At 40.6% G+C, this 18,354-nt stretch overlaps 1 protein-coding gene across 1 annotated transcript; it reads right to left on the reverse strand.

Annotated features, from left to right (window-relative positions):
• Window positions 1-1,945: 1,945 nt before the first annotated feature.
• On the reverse strand, window positions 1,946-10,116 carry lg30h5orf22 (linkage group 30 C5orf22 homolog). Its single transcript, XM_020467033.2, has 9 exons — window positions 9,912-10,116; window positions 9,189-9,334; window positions 8,801-8,950; window positions 8,192-8,690; window positions 7,943-8,005; window positions 7,703-7,824; window positions 4,530-4,596; window positions 4,097-4,236; window positions 1,946-3,573 (listed from the first exon to the last, which is right to left on the reverse strand). Exons 1-9 carry the CDS (start codon window positions 9,978-9,980, stop codon window positions 3,426-3,428), a joined length of 1,404 nt encoding a protein of 467 aa, XP_020322622.1. The 5' UTR covers window positions 9,981-10,116; the 3' UTR covers window positions 1,946-3,425.
• Window positions 10,117-18,354: the final 8,238 nt, after the last annotated feature.

The following is an 18,354-nucleotide window of genomic DNA, read 5'->3' on the forward strand; positions in this document are numbered from 1 at the left end:
TCAAATTAGCTGTTCTAACACAGAAAAGTCTTGTGTACTCTGTTTGCAAAGGATGTTATAACAATTCACACGTTACAAATTTCTAGCACATCTTGGGTCTCAACCCATTTGAGATCCCTTTCTTGCACATAACTACTTTTCATGTTCCACTGACTCCACTCTCCAGACAGTACACTACTTTGCAGGCATCACTGGAGCGTATTCAATAGGTTGGTCAACCTATTTGATTTGGATGGTGAAGCCTCCCTGACCCATCCATGGCAGCCAAGACATGCCAGTCAGATGGAAGGTGTCAAGAGCCAACTGCCTTGGTTTGGGGCATCAGTAGGCTAAGCACGCAGGCCCATCTCAATGCTCGGTCCAACACCATCCTTTACAATGGGATAGCGGTCTGCATACAGGATACAGAACACTGGTCTGAGTCCCGTGGAGGGAGGCATCAAGGTTATGTCTGTGATGGACAATGACCCACTGGGCACACAAACAGTGTACAGGGCACACAAACAGGAAGTATCAGAGTTGATATGGTGGAGAATAAGAATGTGGTTCACTCACTGTGTAGGTTCATTGCAATGGCTTAAGTTGTTGAAATGGTCTTGAATATGACTGCACACAAAATAATATCATAAATATATATAACCAAAAAAGTGTTAAACAAATACAAATATATTTTATATTTGAGATTCTTCAAAGTAGCCACCCTCTGCCTTGATGACAGCTTTGCACACTCTTGGCATTCTCTCAACCAGTTTCATGAGGTAGTCACCTGGAATGCATTGCAATTAATAGGTGTGCCTTGTTAAAAGTACATTTGTGGAATTTCTTTCCTTCTTAATGCATTTGAGCCAATCATTTGCGTGTGACAAGGAAGGGGTGGTATACAGAAGATAGCCCTATTTGGTAAAAGACCAAGTCCATATTATGGCAACAGCAGCTCAAATAAGCAAAGAGAAATGACAGTCCATCATTACTTTAAGACATCAAGGTCAGTTAATCCAGAACATTTCAATAACTTTTTTTGAAAGTTTTTTCAAGTGGAGTTGAAAAACTGCGGTATGATGAAACTGGGTCTCATGAGGACCGCCACAGGAATGGAAGACCCAGAGTTACCTCTGCTGCAGAGGATAAGGTCATTAGAGTTACCAGCCTCAGAAATTGCAGCCCAAATAAATGCTTCACAGAGCTCAAGTAACAGACACATCTCAACATCAAATGTTCAGAGGAGACTGTGTGAATCAGGACTTCATGGTCAAATTTCTGCAAAGAAACCACTACTACAGGATACCTATCAGAATAGGAGACTTGCTTGGACCAAGAAACACAAGCAATGGACATTAGACCGGTGGAAATCTGTCGTTTGGTCTGATGAGTCCAAATTTGAGATTTTTGGTTCCAACCGCTGTGTCTTTGTGAGACGCAGAGTAGGTGAATGGATGATCACCGCATGTGTGGTTCCCACCGTGAAGCACAGGGAAGGAGGTGTGATGGTGCTTTGCTGGTGACACGGTCTGTGATTTATTGAGAATTCTAGGCACACTTAACCAGCATGGCTACGACAGTATTCTGCAGCGATATGCCATCCCATCTGGTTTGCGCTTAGTGGGACTAATATTTGTTTTTCAACAGGACAGTACGCTATTTGACCAAGGAGACCACAAGTTGGACCACAGAGTGAAGGAAAAGCAGCCAACAAGTGCTCAGCATATGTGGGAACTCCTTCAAGTCTGAGGAAAAAGCATTCCAGGTGAAGCTGGTTGAGAGAATGCCAAGTGTGTGCAAAGCTGTCATCAAGGCAAAGTGTGGCTACTTTAAAGAATCTCATATTTTGATTTGTTTATAACTTTTTTGGTTACTACATGATTCCATATGTGTTATTTCATAGTTGTCTTCATTATTATTCTACAATGTAGAAAATAGTAAAAATAAAGAAAAACCCTTGAATGAGTAGGTGTGTCCAAACTTTTGAATGGTACTTTATTAGGACTAAGTTGTGTCAATAGGGCTGCCTGCGTAAAAGCAGCCATTGGATCATCAAATAGCAGAGATTGTGCACACACAGAATGTTCTTGATGTGTGGAATAGGCTACATCATGCTGTGGTATAAATTATTTTGTAAATGGTGGGCTGCAATCCCCAAAATAAAATCATATGATTATGTTTGAGGTGCATCAATGTCCTCTTAATTGAGTCGGTGTGTGTTTCTGTTGTGAATTACCCCGGGCAATATGAAAGGCTGATTCCAATCCTCAGGATGCATGAAGATATCATACGCAAAGCTATGAATATTATAATTGGACAATTTGTCATGGGTGATTTTTTAATTTGATTTAAATGCACCAGCTCTGTACAAAGTAACACAGGCAATATTAAAACAGGACACAAAACAATCCTATTGAGTCTATAATAACCATGGAAAATGTAATAGATTACATTACAACAAATATGGCCTCCTCTGATGGGTATCTTTTATCTTTCTTTGGAAAACGTTCAAAATTAGAACAATATTATGGAGAGCATCTGTAAGAATTAAATGAGAATAACATTAAATTAAGTTTCATATATTCATGTACAACCATGAATAGGTATTCTTGTATATTCAAAATGACAGTGCTGTAGTTGGGACAAATTGTACTCTGCATTGACAGCCAAGGCATTAAAGTTTTGTAACAATATGTAATAGTCTTGACTGAGAGAATAATCTATTTATACATTTGTACAAACAGTGAGATGAAAATGTGAAAGTACTGAATAGAGTTGCTAAGCAACTGGCAATGGGAGCAAACAAACCGAAGTGGGTGGGGTAGGATAGGATCTAAATCACTCATTTGCTGCTTTGAAGTAGAAAAAACGAAATAAAACGAAATAAAGAAAAGAGTCCTCAGCACTTCCTCAGATTGTATTGAAGGGATGCATCTAGGGAAAAGATTTGCAAAATGAGCAAAGGGAAATAGATGTGCACAAAATTAATATTAATTTAAATGAAAAATTCCTACAGATACAGTTGAACAATTTGCCAGTGCATTCACTGCATTTAGTGTAAAATGGCTCCATAGTCAAATTTTCACTTAGTGAATTATGCCTGCATATGAAATTGTCTGGACTGGGCAAGAAAGTATCAAACAAGTAATGGAACACAAATGATAAAAACTGTCCTCATTAAATTGTACAGTATCAGTAACAATGGTCAGGTGACTATAGATATGTTTGACACACCTGCCTACCTGAGGAAAAACTAAAATAACAGGAGCAGGTAGACATGCTATCTTGATTTTCAACCATTAATTCATACTTTAAACTTAAAGCCTTTCAAATAAACTAGTACATGTGTGTATCTTCAGGCTGAATCCTCACACTGACACCAGTGCATGATTTCTGAGTGAAAGTCAGTCATTTGATGGATGCATCACAAATGAGGATGATTTGTATCATGATGCCTTGGGCAGGTTGTCCTCTGGTTTCGTCTCGTACTCCTTATGGACATCCAACGAGCCATATAAAGACTCCAGGACAGCTAGTATCCTACTCTGGATGGAGTTTACCTGTTCAGTTGGGCAGTACTCATCCAGACTGGATCTGCCAAACAAAACACTGAATCAATCAGCTGTCAAATTGTCCAATAACACATTTGGAAATTTGGACAGTTTGCATAACACGATTGAACAGAATCTTGTAATTCAGTCATTCAAAAACAATGTCATCCAGGCAAAGGTGATGCGTCATTATACTTTGTTAAATGGACTGTGCTTTGCATGAAAAACAACAACTTTGCTGAGAATACAATGACTAAGGTGTTTGCGTCAATTGACGTAAGATCTGCATTATTTGAAGATTAGATCAAATTTCTTAGTAGCAGAACAAACGTGTCTATATGCGTCAAGACTATGTTGTTTTCACATCTTTGACATCCGCCTTTGCTAACAAACACTAACTGAATGAGTCAGTACTTCATGAACTTTCCATCTTGCAAATAAATTGATGGCTGTCAACAATAAACTGTTTGCTACATGTCCAATGTCCTTCAGCAAGCTACAAATCCCATTTTCTTTGAATAAGTAAACTGGCTGTTTTCCAGGGAGGGTGAGTGGCGCTGACGTACCTGGAGACAGTGACAAGGGTGGGCTTCGGCAGGGCCTCCAGGACGAGCTCCACTGCCAGGACCAGTCTCTCAACCTCCTCCTCACTACTGATGTGGTGGGGCAGCTCCGAGTAGTCACAGGTCAGCCCCGCCTGGTGCACCTTCATCATCATCATCATAACCATCACATAGGAAGGGAGAGAATGTCAGCCAACCACATAATGAAAGCCAGCTTTTTATCATCATGGTGCCTTTCAGAGTAAAAGGTTGGAAAGAGGCAGGGAGCAAAAAGAAAACCCTTTTAGCCGTTAAGGGGACAGGCTATATTAAGTGATCTAATCGAACTGTTAATTAGTGCTACATTATGTTCTTCCTCATCTTCCCCCTGAAATTAGAAATGTAGAAAAAAAAAACACTAATGGTGATGACTCTGTCGGTGAAAAAAGCTGTTTACCATTTCGTAGTCAGGGGCCTCGTTTCGACTCCGCAGGCTTCCCACCAGTTTGACCAAAGAGGTCATCCTAAAAACAGGAGAGAAAAAAAACCTTCAAAATAAGTTTCTGATATTTTCCACCATGTATCATCACCTCCAGGCACCCTCCAGTACCACGCCTGTACAGTATCTCTCTATCTAAAATGATATCCTAATGTCAGCCTAATCTAATTCAGACTGTGTGAGAGGCAGACAGCAGAGAAGTGATCAACCCCAGAGGACAACTTGGATAAAAGGTATTATATCAGTTGTTCATGGGAAAGACACACTGCAGATATAGAGTAGGCCTAGATCTACAGTGCCTTCAGACAGTATTCATACCCTTAGACTTATACCACATTTTGCTGTGTTCCAGCCTGAATTTTAAAAATTTATCCAATTAATTGTTTTGCTCACCCATTAACACACAATACCCTATAAGGACAAAGTGTTTTGTTGAAATGTTTGCCAATTTATTGAAAATTAAGTACAGAAATATATCACTTCCATAAGTATTCACACTCCTGAGTCAATACGTTAGAATCACCTTTGGCAGAGATTACAGGTGTGAGTCTTTCTGGGCAAGTCTCTAAGAGCTTTGCACACCTGGATTGTACATTATTTGCACATTATTCTTTAAAAAAAATATTCAAGCTCTGTCAAGTTGGTTGTTGATCATTGCTAGACAGCCATTTCCAAGACTTCCCATAGATGTTCAAGACAATTTAAGTCAAAACAGTAACTAGGCCACTCAGGAACATTCAATGTCTTCTTGGTAAGCAACTCCAGTATATATTTGGCCTCCACAGTTGTGTTCTGTGGGTGTCACAGAGTAGACTGATACCCCATTTCATTGCTTCACATTCCAACCTTGTTTAAAATGATCTTGTCTAAATATGGCAAAAATTTTCATTTTGAAGCAAACCGCAAATTCCACTATTGTGCCTAATCCTTATTGTGACTAGGTTCACAACACAAAACCCGGTTCAGTCGAGCCTCATTAGCCAGATGAAGCAAGCTGGCTGCTTATAAAATGAGCTTTGGGCAACAGCGTTAAGTAGCTGGCTAGCCATTTATTTTCATGAACTGAAGTTCAATTTCAATAGGAAGACAACAAGTGGCTACCTAGCTAATACTTACTCACAAGGATTCCTAAATCATTGTTAAGAATAATGAAAATGACTGCAGTTTCTACTGGTCATTGTTTTCAGGCTGGTTGTATTGGTGCTAGCGAAGTAGGATAAAACTAGCTAGCTACCCCAGAAGTTGTGGTCGAACAAACAATGACATATTACTAAAGCAGTATTGTAAGCACATCGTTCGTGTCCAGTGTTTGCAGACGCTTTTTTGTACAGCTTTGACAGTGCTACTGATAGTAGTGGTGGCGCTTGGCTTGCAAATGCAAATTCATCACACAACATTCTATACTAGAACTGTTATTTGACGTGTCAAATGACAAGCTTATTTAATGCGTCAAATTCGTTTTTGACACGTAAAGACCCAAACGGCGTTCCATATTATGTCGTAAAGCTAATAGCAGTGAGGCTATTACTGTGGAACTCCGGTAGTGCAACATGTGTACCGGTGGTCGACCAGTCGGCAAAAGCCAACATCACCCATGACAGAAAACAGTCGATTGTCAAGGGCAATGAATTCCATCATCTTGGTGTTAATGGATTTCGTCTTTGAGTTGTCTCGCTGAAATTGTCTTACTCGTTCAAATGACTGCTAGATTTGTTGACTGCTTGATCCACACCGCAGACATTGTGGGTTAGGTTAGGAATGCTGTGTTGCACGTGTAATGCAACATTTTACGTGGCGTCATCAGCTTTGACATCGGTTTTGCACGTCTGCGTTAAACGAGACATCGGGCCGATACCGATGTTGGCATTTTTAGCTAATATTGGCAGATTCTGATATGTTCACCGATATATTGTGCTTCCCTAATCACAACCCTACAGGAAAGGTGAGAAATCATCATGATCATGTTCCGGCCTCAATTAGAAAAGTCTTACACAGCTAAACCAAAAAGAATGTTTTGGGATTTACAAGCTACAGGCCACTAAGTACCCTGGTTTAAATGAAGATATGGATTTACAAACTACAGGCCACTAAGTCCCCTGGTTTAAATGAAGATATGGATTTACAATCTACAGGCCACTAAGTACCCTGGTTTAAATGAAGATATGGATTTACAAACTACAGGCCACTAAGTACCCTGGTTTAAATGAAGATATGGATTTCTCACCCTTCCTGTAGGGTCGTGATAGGTTCATTTGCTGTCATCTAGTGGACATTTTGCTCCATTGCCCTCAGTTATGTTGTTGTCCATGTTGGCTGTGTTCTAGTGTACTATGGAATAGATGGCTCTCCTATTCTTGGCACTTTGCCCAGTCATATTGAAGGTTAGAACTACCTTTCTAGGCGTTCTGATGCTGATCCATTACCTCTTCAAATCAGGGCTGATTGGAAAAAGCTGTTCAAAATCCTTTCTTTGTACTCCATGACGAAGGCCAAGCAGTCGAAACGCGTCGGAGTTTGTAAACTTTGTTTCCATTGAACATGCTATACAAATAAAGGCATTTCAATTAATTATATGAAGAGTGCCTTGGTCCTCCTTTCTTTTTGATGACCCCTTTTACCAAAGAACACCTTCAGTCTACCAAAATCTACCATTGTGTACCTTAGCAGCGCTTCCCTTCCTCTTTTTTTTCTAGGGGTTGAATACTTATTGACTCAAGACATTTCAGCTTTTCATGTTTAATTAATGTGTAAAAAAATAAATAATCTAAAAACATAATTCAACTTTGACATTATGGGGTATTGTATGTAGACCAGTGACAACATCTCAATTTCATTTATTTTAAATTCAGGCTGTATCACAACAAAATGTGGGAAAAGTCAAGGGGTGTGAATACTTTCTCAAGGGACTATATGTGGGGAAATAATCATAAGTAGATCTCAATCTCATCGAATTTTTCTCCAGTACCAATTTTAAGCTGGCCAGTGCTGAGTGAAGGATTCTAAGGATAGAAGGGTTCTGAGGATTAGGGCTAGTCGGGCTGATGCAGAAATTACTGCCTGGCAGGTACAGAAGATTTACTCAGCAACGCCAGCCCAGATACCATAAGGAAGGTAGAGGGGATTTACCCTACCCAGGGTTGGCAGCCCAGCGCTTGACTGTCTCCTCACTATCATCCTCCACCAGGTCTGCAAATGCTGCCTCCAGATCCTCCAGCTGCCGGATACGTCTCTCCACACACTCTGTCAACTCCTCCTGAAAACAACATGACACAGTTGTAGTGTACAGCAGGGGAGAAACACCACATGCTTCTGATACAGAGACACCTTCCGACACACATAGCACCTTCAGAACAGACGGTATTTTCTCTCACCTCATCTGGGTCTTCTCTAGGTTTCCTGAAACTGTATAGCTCCTGTAGAATATTGTACTCATCCTATGGTATACAGAGGGGGAAGTAAAACTGATGGCGTCAAATCACGAGATGAATGCCAAGGAAAAACCAACATGTCTAAACATCTTACAACACTTCTGCTGATTCTAAGTAAGATATCTGCAACATCTCAGCAGTATATGTTTTCTTGAGAAGGTTCAGCCTCTGGTAACCAATAATTGTCTTTACCTGTGTATACATCTCCTTGAAAGGATTCTTACAAGAGAAAAAATCAAGGTCGATGTCAAGTATGTATGGATCAGTTTGTTTGATAACGGAGAGAAGGCTGTTCACAGCGTAGGTCATTGAACCCTCATCCTTGTCAGTCTTCAAACAAGGCTTTTTGAGTGGTTCCTTTTCCTCTTCTCTGTTGTTGCCATTGCTGCTGCTCCCTGATGTTATACTGCCACCTGGTGGCTGAACACTGTCAGTATAGCTACTAGAGCTGCTTTCAGACTTGGAAACTGAAGCAGAGGGTTGAGCATCATTCAAATCCCCAGCTCCCTTGTTCTCTATCCTGGGTCTTTTGGCAGAGCTCTTCTCAATGTCCCTTCCCATGTCTTCCCTCTGGCAACACACCACAGGGTTCACTAAGACAACACTCAGTCCCAGAGGTTTAGGATTCTCCAGCTGATCCTGAGGAACATACAGGCCGTCACTTAAAAAGTAATCGTCCTTACTTGTAACTCTGAAACAAAATCAAACAAAGTACAAATAAGAAATGTATTTGGGTCAAACCATACCTCCCTGTATAAGAAATCCAGAAAATCAGGAAGTGATTGGCTAACAATTAATTACCTGATGGTGGTTGTGGAGGAGTCTTTTCCCACAGAAAAGGCGTGCTCGCCTTCCTTGATCTGCTGTGCCCAGTAGGGATGGAGCCATGCCACGTGAGACACATGCCCAGCATATACCATGGGCATGATCCAGTTCTCAATGCTCAGCTCACTGCAAAAAACGAACAATACATGATCAGCGAGTGAATGCATGTAATGTATTTGCTAATACTGGTCATGTCATGCCCTATTCATTTAGTGAAGTCTGTGCTGTAGGCTACCTGAAGAGGTATCTTAGCAAACAAAGGTATCAAGGATATATAAAATGTGGGATGATGGCATGTCCGTGTCCATACAGTATGTTTACCGGTACAGTACAGGCCAGTCTCCCTGTGCATCAGTAATCCCACCTGAGCAAGGAGTCCTTGTCAAACACAGTATCTGCAGGCATATTGACAGGTATGAGGAGGTCTGGGTGGGAATCCAGATGGACCATCTTGATGTTCTTCAGCGGCAAGTGCCTTGATGCTATAGCCCGATATATAGGACTTACCACCTGAGGGACACAATTCAAGCAGATAAAAGATAGATACATTCTCAAAATTCATTAAAACAATGCGTCTATGTCAAGCAAGACTGGAGGGGGGGGGGGGGGGGGGGGAATCAGTGGTACCTATCTATATCTAGCCCAGGGTCCTGGACTGGTTGTTCAGGCTTTTTGTTCCAGCACTAAGCTAACAAAAATCATGATCTCCAGTCTGGATAACAAAGTATTGCATTTGATGTGTTGGTGCTGGGATGGAACAAAAACCTGGTTGTTCAAAACCAGAAAGGAGACCTAATCTGGTTACAATTATAGAGTAAGCATGCATGAATCCTTAGTAAAGTAGCTAGCTAACGTTAGCTTGCCAGCTAGCTAAGCAAATGTAATGTGATATCTTAGCCAGCTAAGGAATTTGCTATTTTCAGAAAGTGAGGTAGCATCGCAGATCGCCATTGTAGAGACATTCAAATGGGTAATACATTGTATTTTTTTCAGTGTGCAACTAGCTAGCAAGATAACGTTAGATATTACAAAAATGTAGCTAACTCTAGCTAACTAAATATAGCTACTGCTAGCTAAATGTTCTTACATCACAGTGATCTTCTACGATCCATACGGGCAAATCTGCATAAATCCTTTTCGATGGTGGACAATTCATTTTTCAGTCCGATGTTGTTTTTACTTGTGAACTAGGTAAATTTCAAATAATCTCTGAAATATTAGCTAGGAAGACTCAGGTTTGCATGCGACACCTGTCTGAAAACAAAACCCAAACACGACCGCCTCTCTCTCATATGTCTGACTTTCTATTGGCTGGTATTTGAAAGCCAGCTTGTGATTGGTGTGATAGTGTCCACGGTCTCTTTTACACCGACTGGAAACACGGTCGAATAGCTGGAGCATATGTCATGCATTAAAATGGTCGTTTTTATATTTTACTCTCGATTTGTAACTCATGAAAAACGGTTGTAGGAGCCTTTAGTCAGCCTACAGTACTGGTAGTCTACTATCAGAAAGATTTAAATATATTTGGTACAATTCTGCCCTCTATTGGTCAGTACAAAAAGTGAGGGTCAACATTCAGCTGATGTCTTCAACTTTAGATTTTGTACTCGTAAGGTTTGGATCTTTTCTCTACATTGATCCTCAAAACAACTTTATCTACATCATGGTTAGAGATCAGAGAGACAGCAGCCCTGCCCGCTCTGATGGAGCCGTTTTCCTGCTTGCTTTGATGCCAACATGTATCTTGTATCATCTGCCTCAGAATGATTGATTTGGCTTCATATTGCCTACAGTAGTTAAGTGTACTGCAACAATGTCACTGCAAGCCTATTCCCATGTCCATTTCGATAAAGAATGTTGTAATTGCACAAATCCCTCTTGGCTTTGAAACAAATGGGTTGTGCTCTCTGCCCTGATAAATATCGCCTTATTTCAAAACAAATAGTATTTGTCAAATGCACCGAATACAACAGGTGTAGTGAAATGCTTACTTACAAGCCCCTAACCAACAATGCAGTTTTAAGAAAACACCCCAAAAAATTAAGAGTTAAAAGTAACAAATATTTAACGAGAAGCAGTAAATTATCAATAGCGAGGCTATATACAGGGGGTACCGGTAGAGAGTAAATATGCGGGGGCACCGGTGTCGAGGTAATTGAGGTAATATGTACATGTAGGTAGAGTTATTAAAGTGACTATGCATAGATAATAACAGGGTAGCAGCAGCGTAGAAGAAGGGGGGGGGGGCAAAGCAAATAGTCTGGGTAGGCATTTCATTAGATGTTCAGGAGTCTTATGGCTTGGGGGCAGAAGCTGTTTAGAAGCCTCTTGGACCTAGACTTGGCACTCCGGTATCAATTACTTACATAAAAAAACAATACAGATAGACATATTATGCCTACATGGTATCCCTGTAGGCTAAATACCTTAGGAAGGGTTTCAAATCTCACTTCAAATCTCTCCAACTGTTGCTGATAGCCAGCAGAAACCTTTAGCACATTTGCAATTGGATTGACTTGTGTCAACCTTTTCTGCTAATGGATTGACTTGTATGAACCTTTTTTGAAATGGAGACCACTCAGCAGAGCAGAGATACATGAGGAGAGTGCCAATTCAAAAACTTCCATGACAGTATAGTTTTTTGAATTGGCACTCTGCTCATTTTATTCCTACTCTTGACTGTAAGGACTGAGTAAGACTGGTGAGGTGTGTTATTTTCTTGTCCTTTGAGCAGTATATCTCCTGCACGTTACTCATCTCTCCAGCTCTCACACACTGCCTGTCAAAGAGGTGGCTGGCTCAGAGTTCAAATCAGATTCCTCAAGTCTGGGAGTTTCAAAGCTCTACCCCAAGTTTAAGGTGCTGCAGAGTAATCTTTTGTTGAATTATTCCTCATATTATATGCCTTTCACACCCTCTGAGTCTGTAACTGTTTGAAAAGTCCACCAGAAGGTGAGACAAGAAGATGGTAGAGAGAAACTTTGATACAGTGTTATTCATCTATACTGTAAGCGTCCCACAGTGCTCTATGCCTCATCAGTTTGGAATGGCAGAGAAATATCTCTGTGTTCCTCAGGACACATTGACCACTCTCATTTTGGAATATTAGTTTAGGTTTTGGCGGGGCCTTGTTAAATAAATCATACCTGTCTGATGGATTTCTATGTTCTTCACCAAGGATCTGTCTCTTTTTTGCCCATCATAATGTTCCCTCTTCACCCTCTCTCACTGTGCAGTGTGCAACTTACTGTATTCTACTCTGTATGCTATGTTTGTTTGATTTAGATCTCCCTCTCTCGCTCTCTCTCTCTGTCTCTCTAGCGCTCTTTCATTTTCTTAAATGGGTTTATATATAAACAAGTTTCAACCCCTTTCTTGCTGCCTCGTCTCATATCAGTGATGTATTCATCATCAACCTCCTGTTATTTTTCTCTCCCAAAGTTCCAAATGGAAAGACTCAGCCATTGTGTGTGCACGGCTTATGAGGCTCATCCCACACAGCTGTGGCTTCCCCATCCAGCGCATCTTCCACATGGCCCTGGGCCCTTTGGCTGTCTGATTGGTCGCGGCCCAGTCCGCTGGAGGTGAGTGGGTGGCTGGGTAAGTGGTGGCTGCCTGCATCACGCTAACCGTCGAGGATGAGGAAGTAGTGGGGGTTGGACTTTATTTACAAAAAGGACTGATTTGATTTCCCTGAAATTCCCTCCACTACGATCAGTGCCTCCTGGCCCTCTCTCTTCTTTTTTTCACCTCTTCAACTGCCGTCTCAGATTTCCCTTTGATTTTATTATCTCTTTTTGCCATGATTCTCTTTGTAAGTGCTCAGTCAGATCTGCTTATATGGTTATAAAAACATATTCATTCTGATGTTAAAACTTTTACTTCAGGATTTCTGGTTGTCTGAGTCTCTTCTTATTCAGACGTTAAGAATTTCTCCGCGGATTTTGACAGTTCTTCAAAATACTGTTGAACTTCTAGCAGAAGTATTTGGGAATCACACAATCCAGCTGCTTATTGGAACAAGCCTTTCTGGCACCTATTATGAGCACATGTCATCTCTACAGTATGTTATGAAGGCACACCCACTTCTGTAATTACTGTAAAAAGCATCTCAAAAGTGTTTCCAATGATGCTGCAAATGATATATTTCCTTGCCAATATATTTCCTTGTTACATCATTTTGTACACTTACATATGATCACATACACAAGTGTGTCCTGTTGAGGTGTACAGTATTTATTTCCCAAATCCAGTTGAATCAGGTGTGCTTGTCTGGGACTACAGTACAAATGTGTACTGTTGAGGGTACTTGAGTACTGGAGTTGGGAAACACTATGACTGTCCTAAGTAACCCCTGTATATAGCCCTGCTATTGTTATTTTACTGCTGCTCTTTAATGATCTGTTACTTTTATTTCTTATATTTTTATATTTTTAATTCACTTTTTAAATAATGTTTTTATTTTCTTATTTCTTATTTTCTTTTTAGGTATTTTTCTTAAAACTGCATTGTTGGTTAAGGGCTTGCAAGTAAGCGTTTCACTGTAAGGTCTACCCCTCACCTGTTGTATTCAACTCATGTGACAAATAACATTTGATTTGATTTTAAAGAAGGTGAACCCATTCCTTGATACACCAGCAGAGAGCGCTATTTATCATAACATCCCACAATGTCAATGAAATGAGTCATATTTTATGCAAGGAAATTAGTACCCACAAGCAAGGCAACGCAACGCAGAACTGAAATGATAACGATCTTGTTGGGTTCTAGCTTGTGTTATGTGTTTCGTAACTGTTTCAAGACACAACCTACAGTACTAAACCAGCATCTCACTGGCTAGGATGATGAAGTGATGTGCTTTTTCCGCATTCCAGTCATGATCACTCCAGGATTATGATTGGTGCCTTGCTTCCTGTAGTGTGCTCTGTGTCTCTCATCATGAAGTGTGCCGTGGCCTTTCCACTGTACCGTAGTAATATTTGTGACAGCTTACCATGTTACAGCAGAAACAAGGTTTAGAACATCTGCCCATCCAACAAGACCAAACAGATCATCTTTTTCTTTATCAGTGTTAACGGTTTCGGATGTGTATGAACCTACAACAAATAATACACCAGTTGTTATTGTTAGGATTATGTATCAGATGGATATAATTTCAGATTTCAATATGACTTTATTGTGTGTTGTCCCTGATCCTTAATCAGTTAATACTGTGTGCTTGTCCAAAGCATTGAATCTGATTAGTGATGAGCTCTGACAATCTGTACAAGTGGATGTCCCATGTCATGATGTTGCGATGTCATCCACTACATGCCATGCATGTTTACATAGAGTGAACACAATTGTTGACTTAAAACAAATCAAAAATGTATATTTGCGGGACTAGGATATGGTAATTTCGAGTAAACCTTGTGTTTTGAGTCTCAGTCTGAAAGGGGCCCAAGCTTGGCTGTCCTCTTGTTTTAGTTATCTGAAAAGTTTATTGTCTTCTCACCACCACTTTTCTTGGATGGTTGAACTCTTTTCATCATAGCGTGATGGGGATGTTTTGTCACATATTCAGTTCCATCGATGCCCTTTCATCACCCCAGCCAACCGACCAGGCACTCAGGCAGGACACTGAAACTCTGATGCATCTTATCTCTGTCTTCAGGTTTCATGAATAATAAACAGACACAGAATACTAGAGCTAAGGACATGGCCAGAATGGTGCTCCCTCTGGAAAGCGAAGGCCCCAGTCGCACTGAGCTTTCTGGATCAGTGACGTGGAAATAGATGTGCTTTTCTGATATTCTGGTTTGTCATCTCTCCCCGACCGTGGATAAAAGTGGCTCAATGTTTCCCACAGCCTGGGAGCTTGATAAGGTAATATACATTTTAGTATACATTTTAGTGATACCGTGGGATGTGAAATAGATGGAGTGTTTGAATAGGGTGCCATGCAATATACATATATATGTATATATAAATAATAATTTCATACGGTGGACATCTAGATTTTAGCACTAAATGTATCAGGGCCTTTACATGCAATGCCCTGATACATTTAGTGCTCAAATGTCTGATAGCTGAACCGTGATGTGGACAATTATTGTTTAGGAAAGTAGCCGAAATCCCCTCCAAAAAATGGCTATGAAGTTTGTCATATGCTATACACGTACATTGAAACGTAAGGAATAGTGCTTTTGTAATTTGTTATAGGCTGTTTTTAAGGACACGTAAATGTGTCTAATTTGGCCAGCATCACTCGTTTATTGATGGCGCTGTCTGCTCCAGGTTGGATCTGAATGCATGTGCATGTCCATTACATTTCTCAAATGTCCGGTAAATGAATATCTTCCATGTCATGCTGTCCGGCGCCAAATTTTCCTAAAGGAAACTCTGAAATTGTATATATTTTTCATGAAGATTATAGAATATTCACATGAAAATCTGTCACCAATTGGATGGAAACCTAGCTATAGACACCCTAAATACTGGCAAGTGCACTGTAGGGACCCTGTGTTTATAAACGTGGATATCAACTTTGCCACTTCAGCATGATTTTGTGGCACATTAGATGCCGTGCAGGGCTACAGGCCAGAAGGTTGAGGGTTCGCCATCCACCACATACGAGCTCAGAGTTTCAGAGTTTCCTTTAGGGAAGGATGCATTTTCTGTTTGTCGAGATTGATATAGTCTATTTATTGTGGTGTTGAAAATGTAAAAATGATATTGAAGTGCCCAAAGTCTGTATGCTTTGTTTATTGGTTGTGTGGTGCATTGGCACAGAAACCAAATGGTGGAAAACGTGTTGCATATATTTTCTATAATTATAAATATGCCATCAAAATGTTGAACATCTGATTTCCCCCAACTGATCATTATCTGCAGCCATTGCTGATCGTAGTGTAATAAAACAGGCAGAGAGAGTGAGCTCGTATGTGGTGGATGGCGAACCCTCAACCTTCTGGCCTGTAGCCCTGCGCGGCATCTAATGTGCCACAAAATCATGCTGAAGTGGCAAAGTTGATATCCACGTTTATAAACACAGGGTCCCTACAGTTATCGTTATTTGTGGTCATTAACATTATTTTGAGTTCATTCTATGAGGGGGGAGGGTGTTGCATTTATTTTACAGTACAAGAAAAGGGTCATGTGAAAATATGTTTTACTTTGGGGAGGGGGGTGACACATTGAGTTGGATCAGCCCCTTCCCCCCATTACATTTCGATCTGTCCCTTAGGCATAGGCTATTTCAGCAATTCAGCTTGCAATTTCAGCTAGCGGTTGCTGTGTAAAGAGAACCAAAACATGGATTACTGTTTCTCTTGGCCCATAGACCAACGTGAGGAACCATCTAACATTAAAGTTGTAAAATAAAGTTGTAAAATACTTCCCCTTCAACATTAAATTCATATAACAGAGGACTCTGCGAGGACTCTGTGTCTCCTCTCATCATCCCTACAGTCTCAGCACCATTCCTGCTGAAGGGTATTATTCAGAGAGGCAAATCTAAATGTGAGACAGTGTTCATCAACTTCTCATGGCACTGAGGAGCTCTCTCTAGGGGGTCCGTTTTCTTTTATGCTCGAACGCTTTCTCCTCTGCACCTGTGACTGAACTACTGAACCTTTTATAGACCTTTTGTTCATTCTACTCTACTAAGTCATTCATTTTAATTTCTCTCTAGAACATGAAAGAGGGAGGAAGTCAATTCTTGTCCCATCTTTATGTCCCTAATTTCCATATGAGCTTGATGTATGGATAATGGTCTGCTAGCTGCTCTCGTGCAGCAGATGGTGGTGTACTGTGTGCCATTCTAAGCTTTTCTCTGATAAAGAGACCAGAAAAAGGATTATCTTTGATTCACTGAATGTTATTATTTTCTCAGAGGGTGTTCAATGCTGTGAACGTCGATTGGCTGTGTGGTGGACTTACGGCATACGTTTATCAGAGAGTGGATAAAATGCTCGAGTTTCACAGTACAGTCATGTCCATTCTCCTGGACTCAATTGTTGGACTCAATTGTTGAAATATCGGTGTGCAGAATTGTACTTGGGTCATCCTTGGTGGGTAGTTCTGACAGGATACAGCAGCACAGAACATTCAATAATCTCTCCACCAAAGAAAATGTAATTATCTGCTGAAGGACACTCTTGGTGGGGACACATCCTAGTTTAGTAAACCCTCACAAACACAATGCATCCAACTTTGTCATCATGCTGTGTGTTGAGGACATTTAAATACTACAAGTATATGAAATGAATATATTAGTTACGGCCCAACTGCCTTTAACGATAGGCCTATTCAAAGCAACAGTAGGTGGTTGTGATGGTGGGACAAATTAGAAAATACTATTTCAACATCACTGTATGCAAAACTAATAAAAGGCTTATATGGCACGACATTTTTGTGAAATTAAGATAGTTAGAAAACAACAGAATTAAATCACTGCGTTGACCTGCCATAGCCTGAGTATTTGGAGAATATCAAAGAGGTTAATTCAATTTGACGTGGACAAATGTGACCTGAGATGCTCCTTCCACTGTATTGTACAGTATCACCACTGGCAATCACATCCATATTTCATAATACAGTATCTGTATGTGCAGGGGAAGGGTTAGCCTGCAATCTCAACCTCTCCAATTTGGGGAAGAGTGGAGAGGTCGTGCTCTTCTTCCAAACAGCTGTTTAGCCTCTGCCCACATCACCCTTGGCTGACTGCTGTGGTGGAAGCCATTTCTATTCTCTGTATGTACAGACAACTAAACTGTTGAATTCTCCTCTTTTTGCTCCTGCTGTAGCCTAGGCAACATTATTCATTTTCAAATAGACTCTCAGGAACAGAAGCAAGTGCTTTAGATGGTATTTGTACTACACAAGATGGGGTAGATGGGGTATATTTTTGACCAAGTGGACTCTTATTCATTCCAAGTTAGCTTAGGCCTATTATGATCTAGTGCTCTTTAGTGATCTCTCTGGCTAAGAGCTCAATATAGTCATCTGTCGAGATCGTCTATAGGAAATATTAATATTCTATCATATTTCTTAAACAGCACAACAATTCTGGAATGGTTGTACCAAGTTAATACAGTATCTACTGTATGATAATGTCCTTCAACAACATATTTTTTAATCAAGATAGCTGCCCTTTATCATTTTGTCTCAGGAGTTTGCAGTAGCCTACCCTCCCTCAACTACACATAAAAGTTCACATCACCATTTCTCTCACCTACCTGCTGCTAAGCCAGCTGCTTCCATGCGGTGCATTAGAGTGATGAGATGATCGATTGTAAAAAGATGAAAACAGTTGAGCATGCTGCCTGGTGACAGTTTGGTCTCTGAGGGACGCTGGGCGGCACAGCGAAATACCACACATAGACAGGTGGTGATTTATGACATATTGGAGTGGACGTATAGGTAGCTATATATATGTGTGTGTGTGTGTGTGTGTGTGTGTGTGTGTGTGTGTGTGTGTGTGTGTGTGTGTGTGTGTGTGTGTGTGTGTGTGTGTGTGTGTGTGTGTGTGTGTGTGTGTGTGTGTG

The sequence above is a fragment of the Oncorhynchus kisutch genome, linkage group LG30 (genome assembly GCF_002021735.2).
Source record: "Oncorhynchus kisutch isolate 150728-3 linkage group LG30, Okis_V2, whole genome shotgun sequence".
NCBI lineage: Eukaryota > Metazoa > Chordata > Actinopteri > Salmoniformes > Salmonidae > Oncorhynchus > Oncorhynchus kisutch.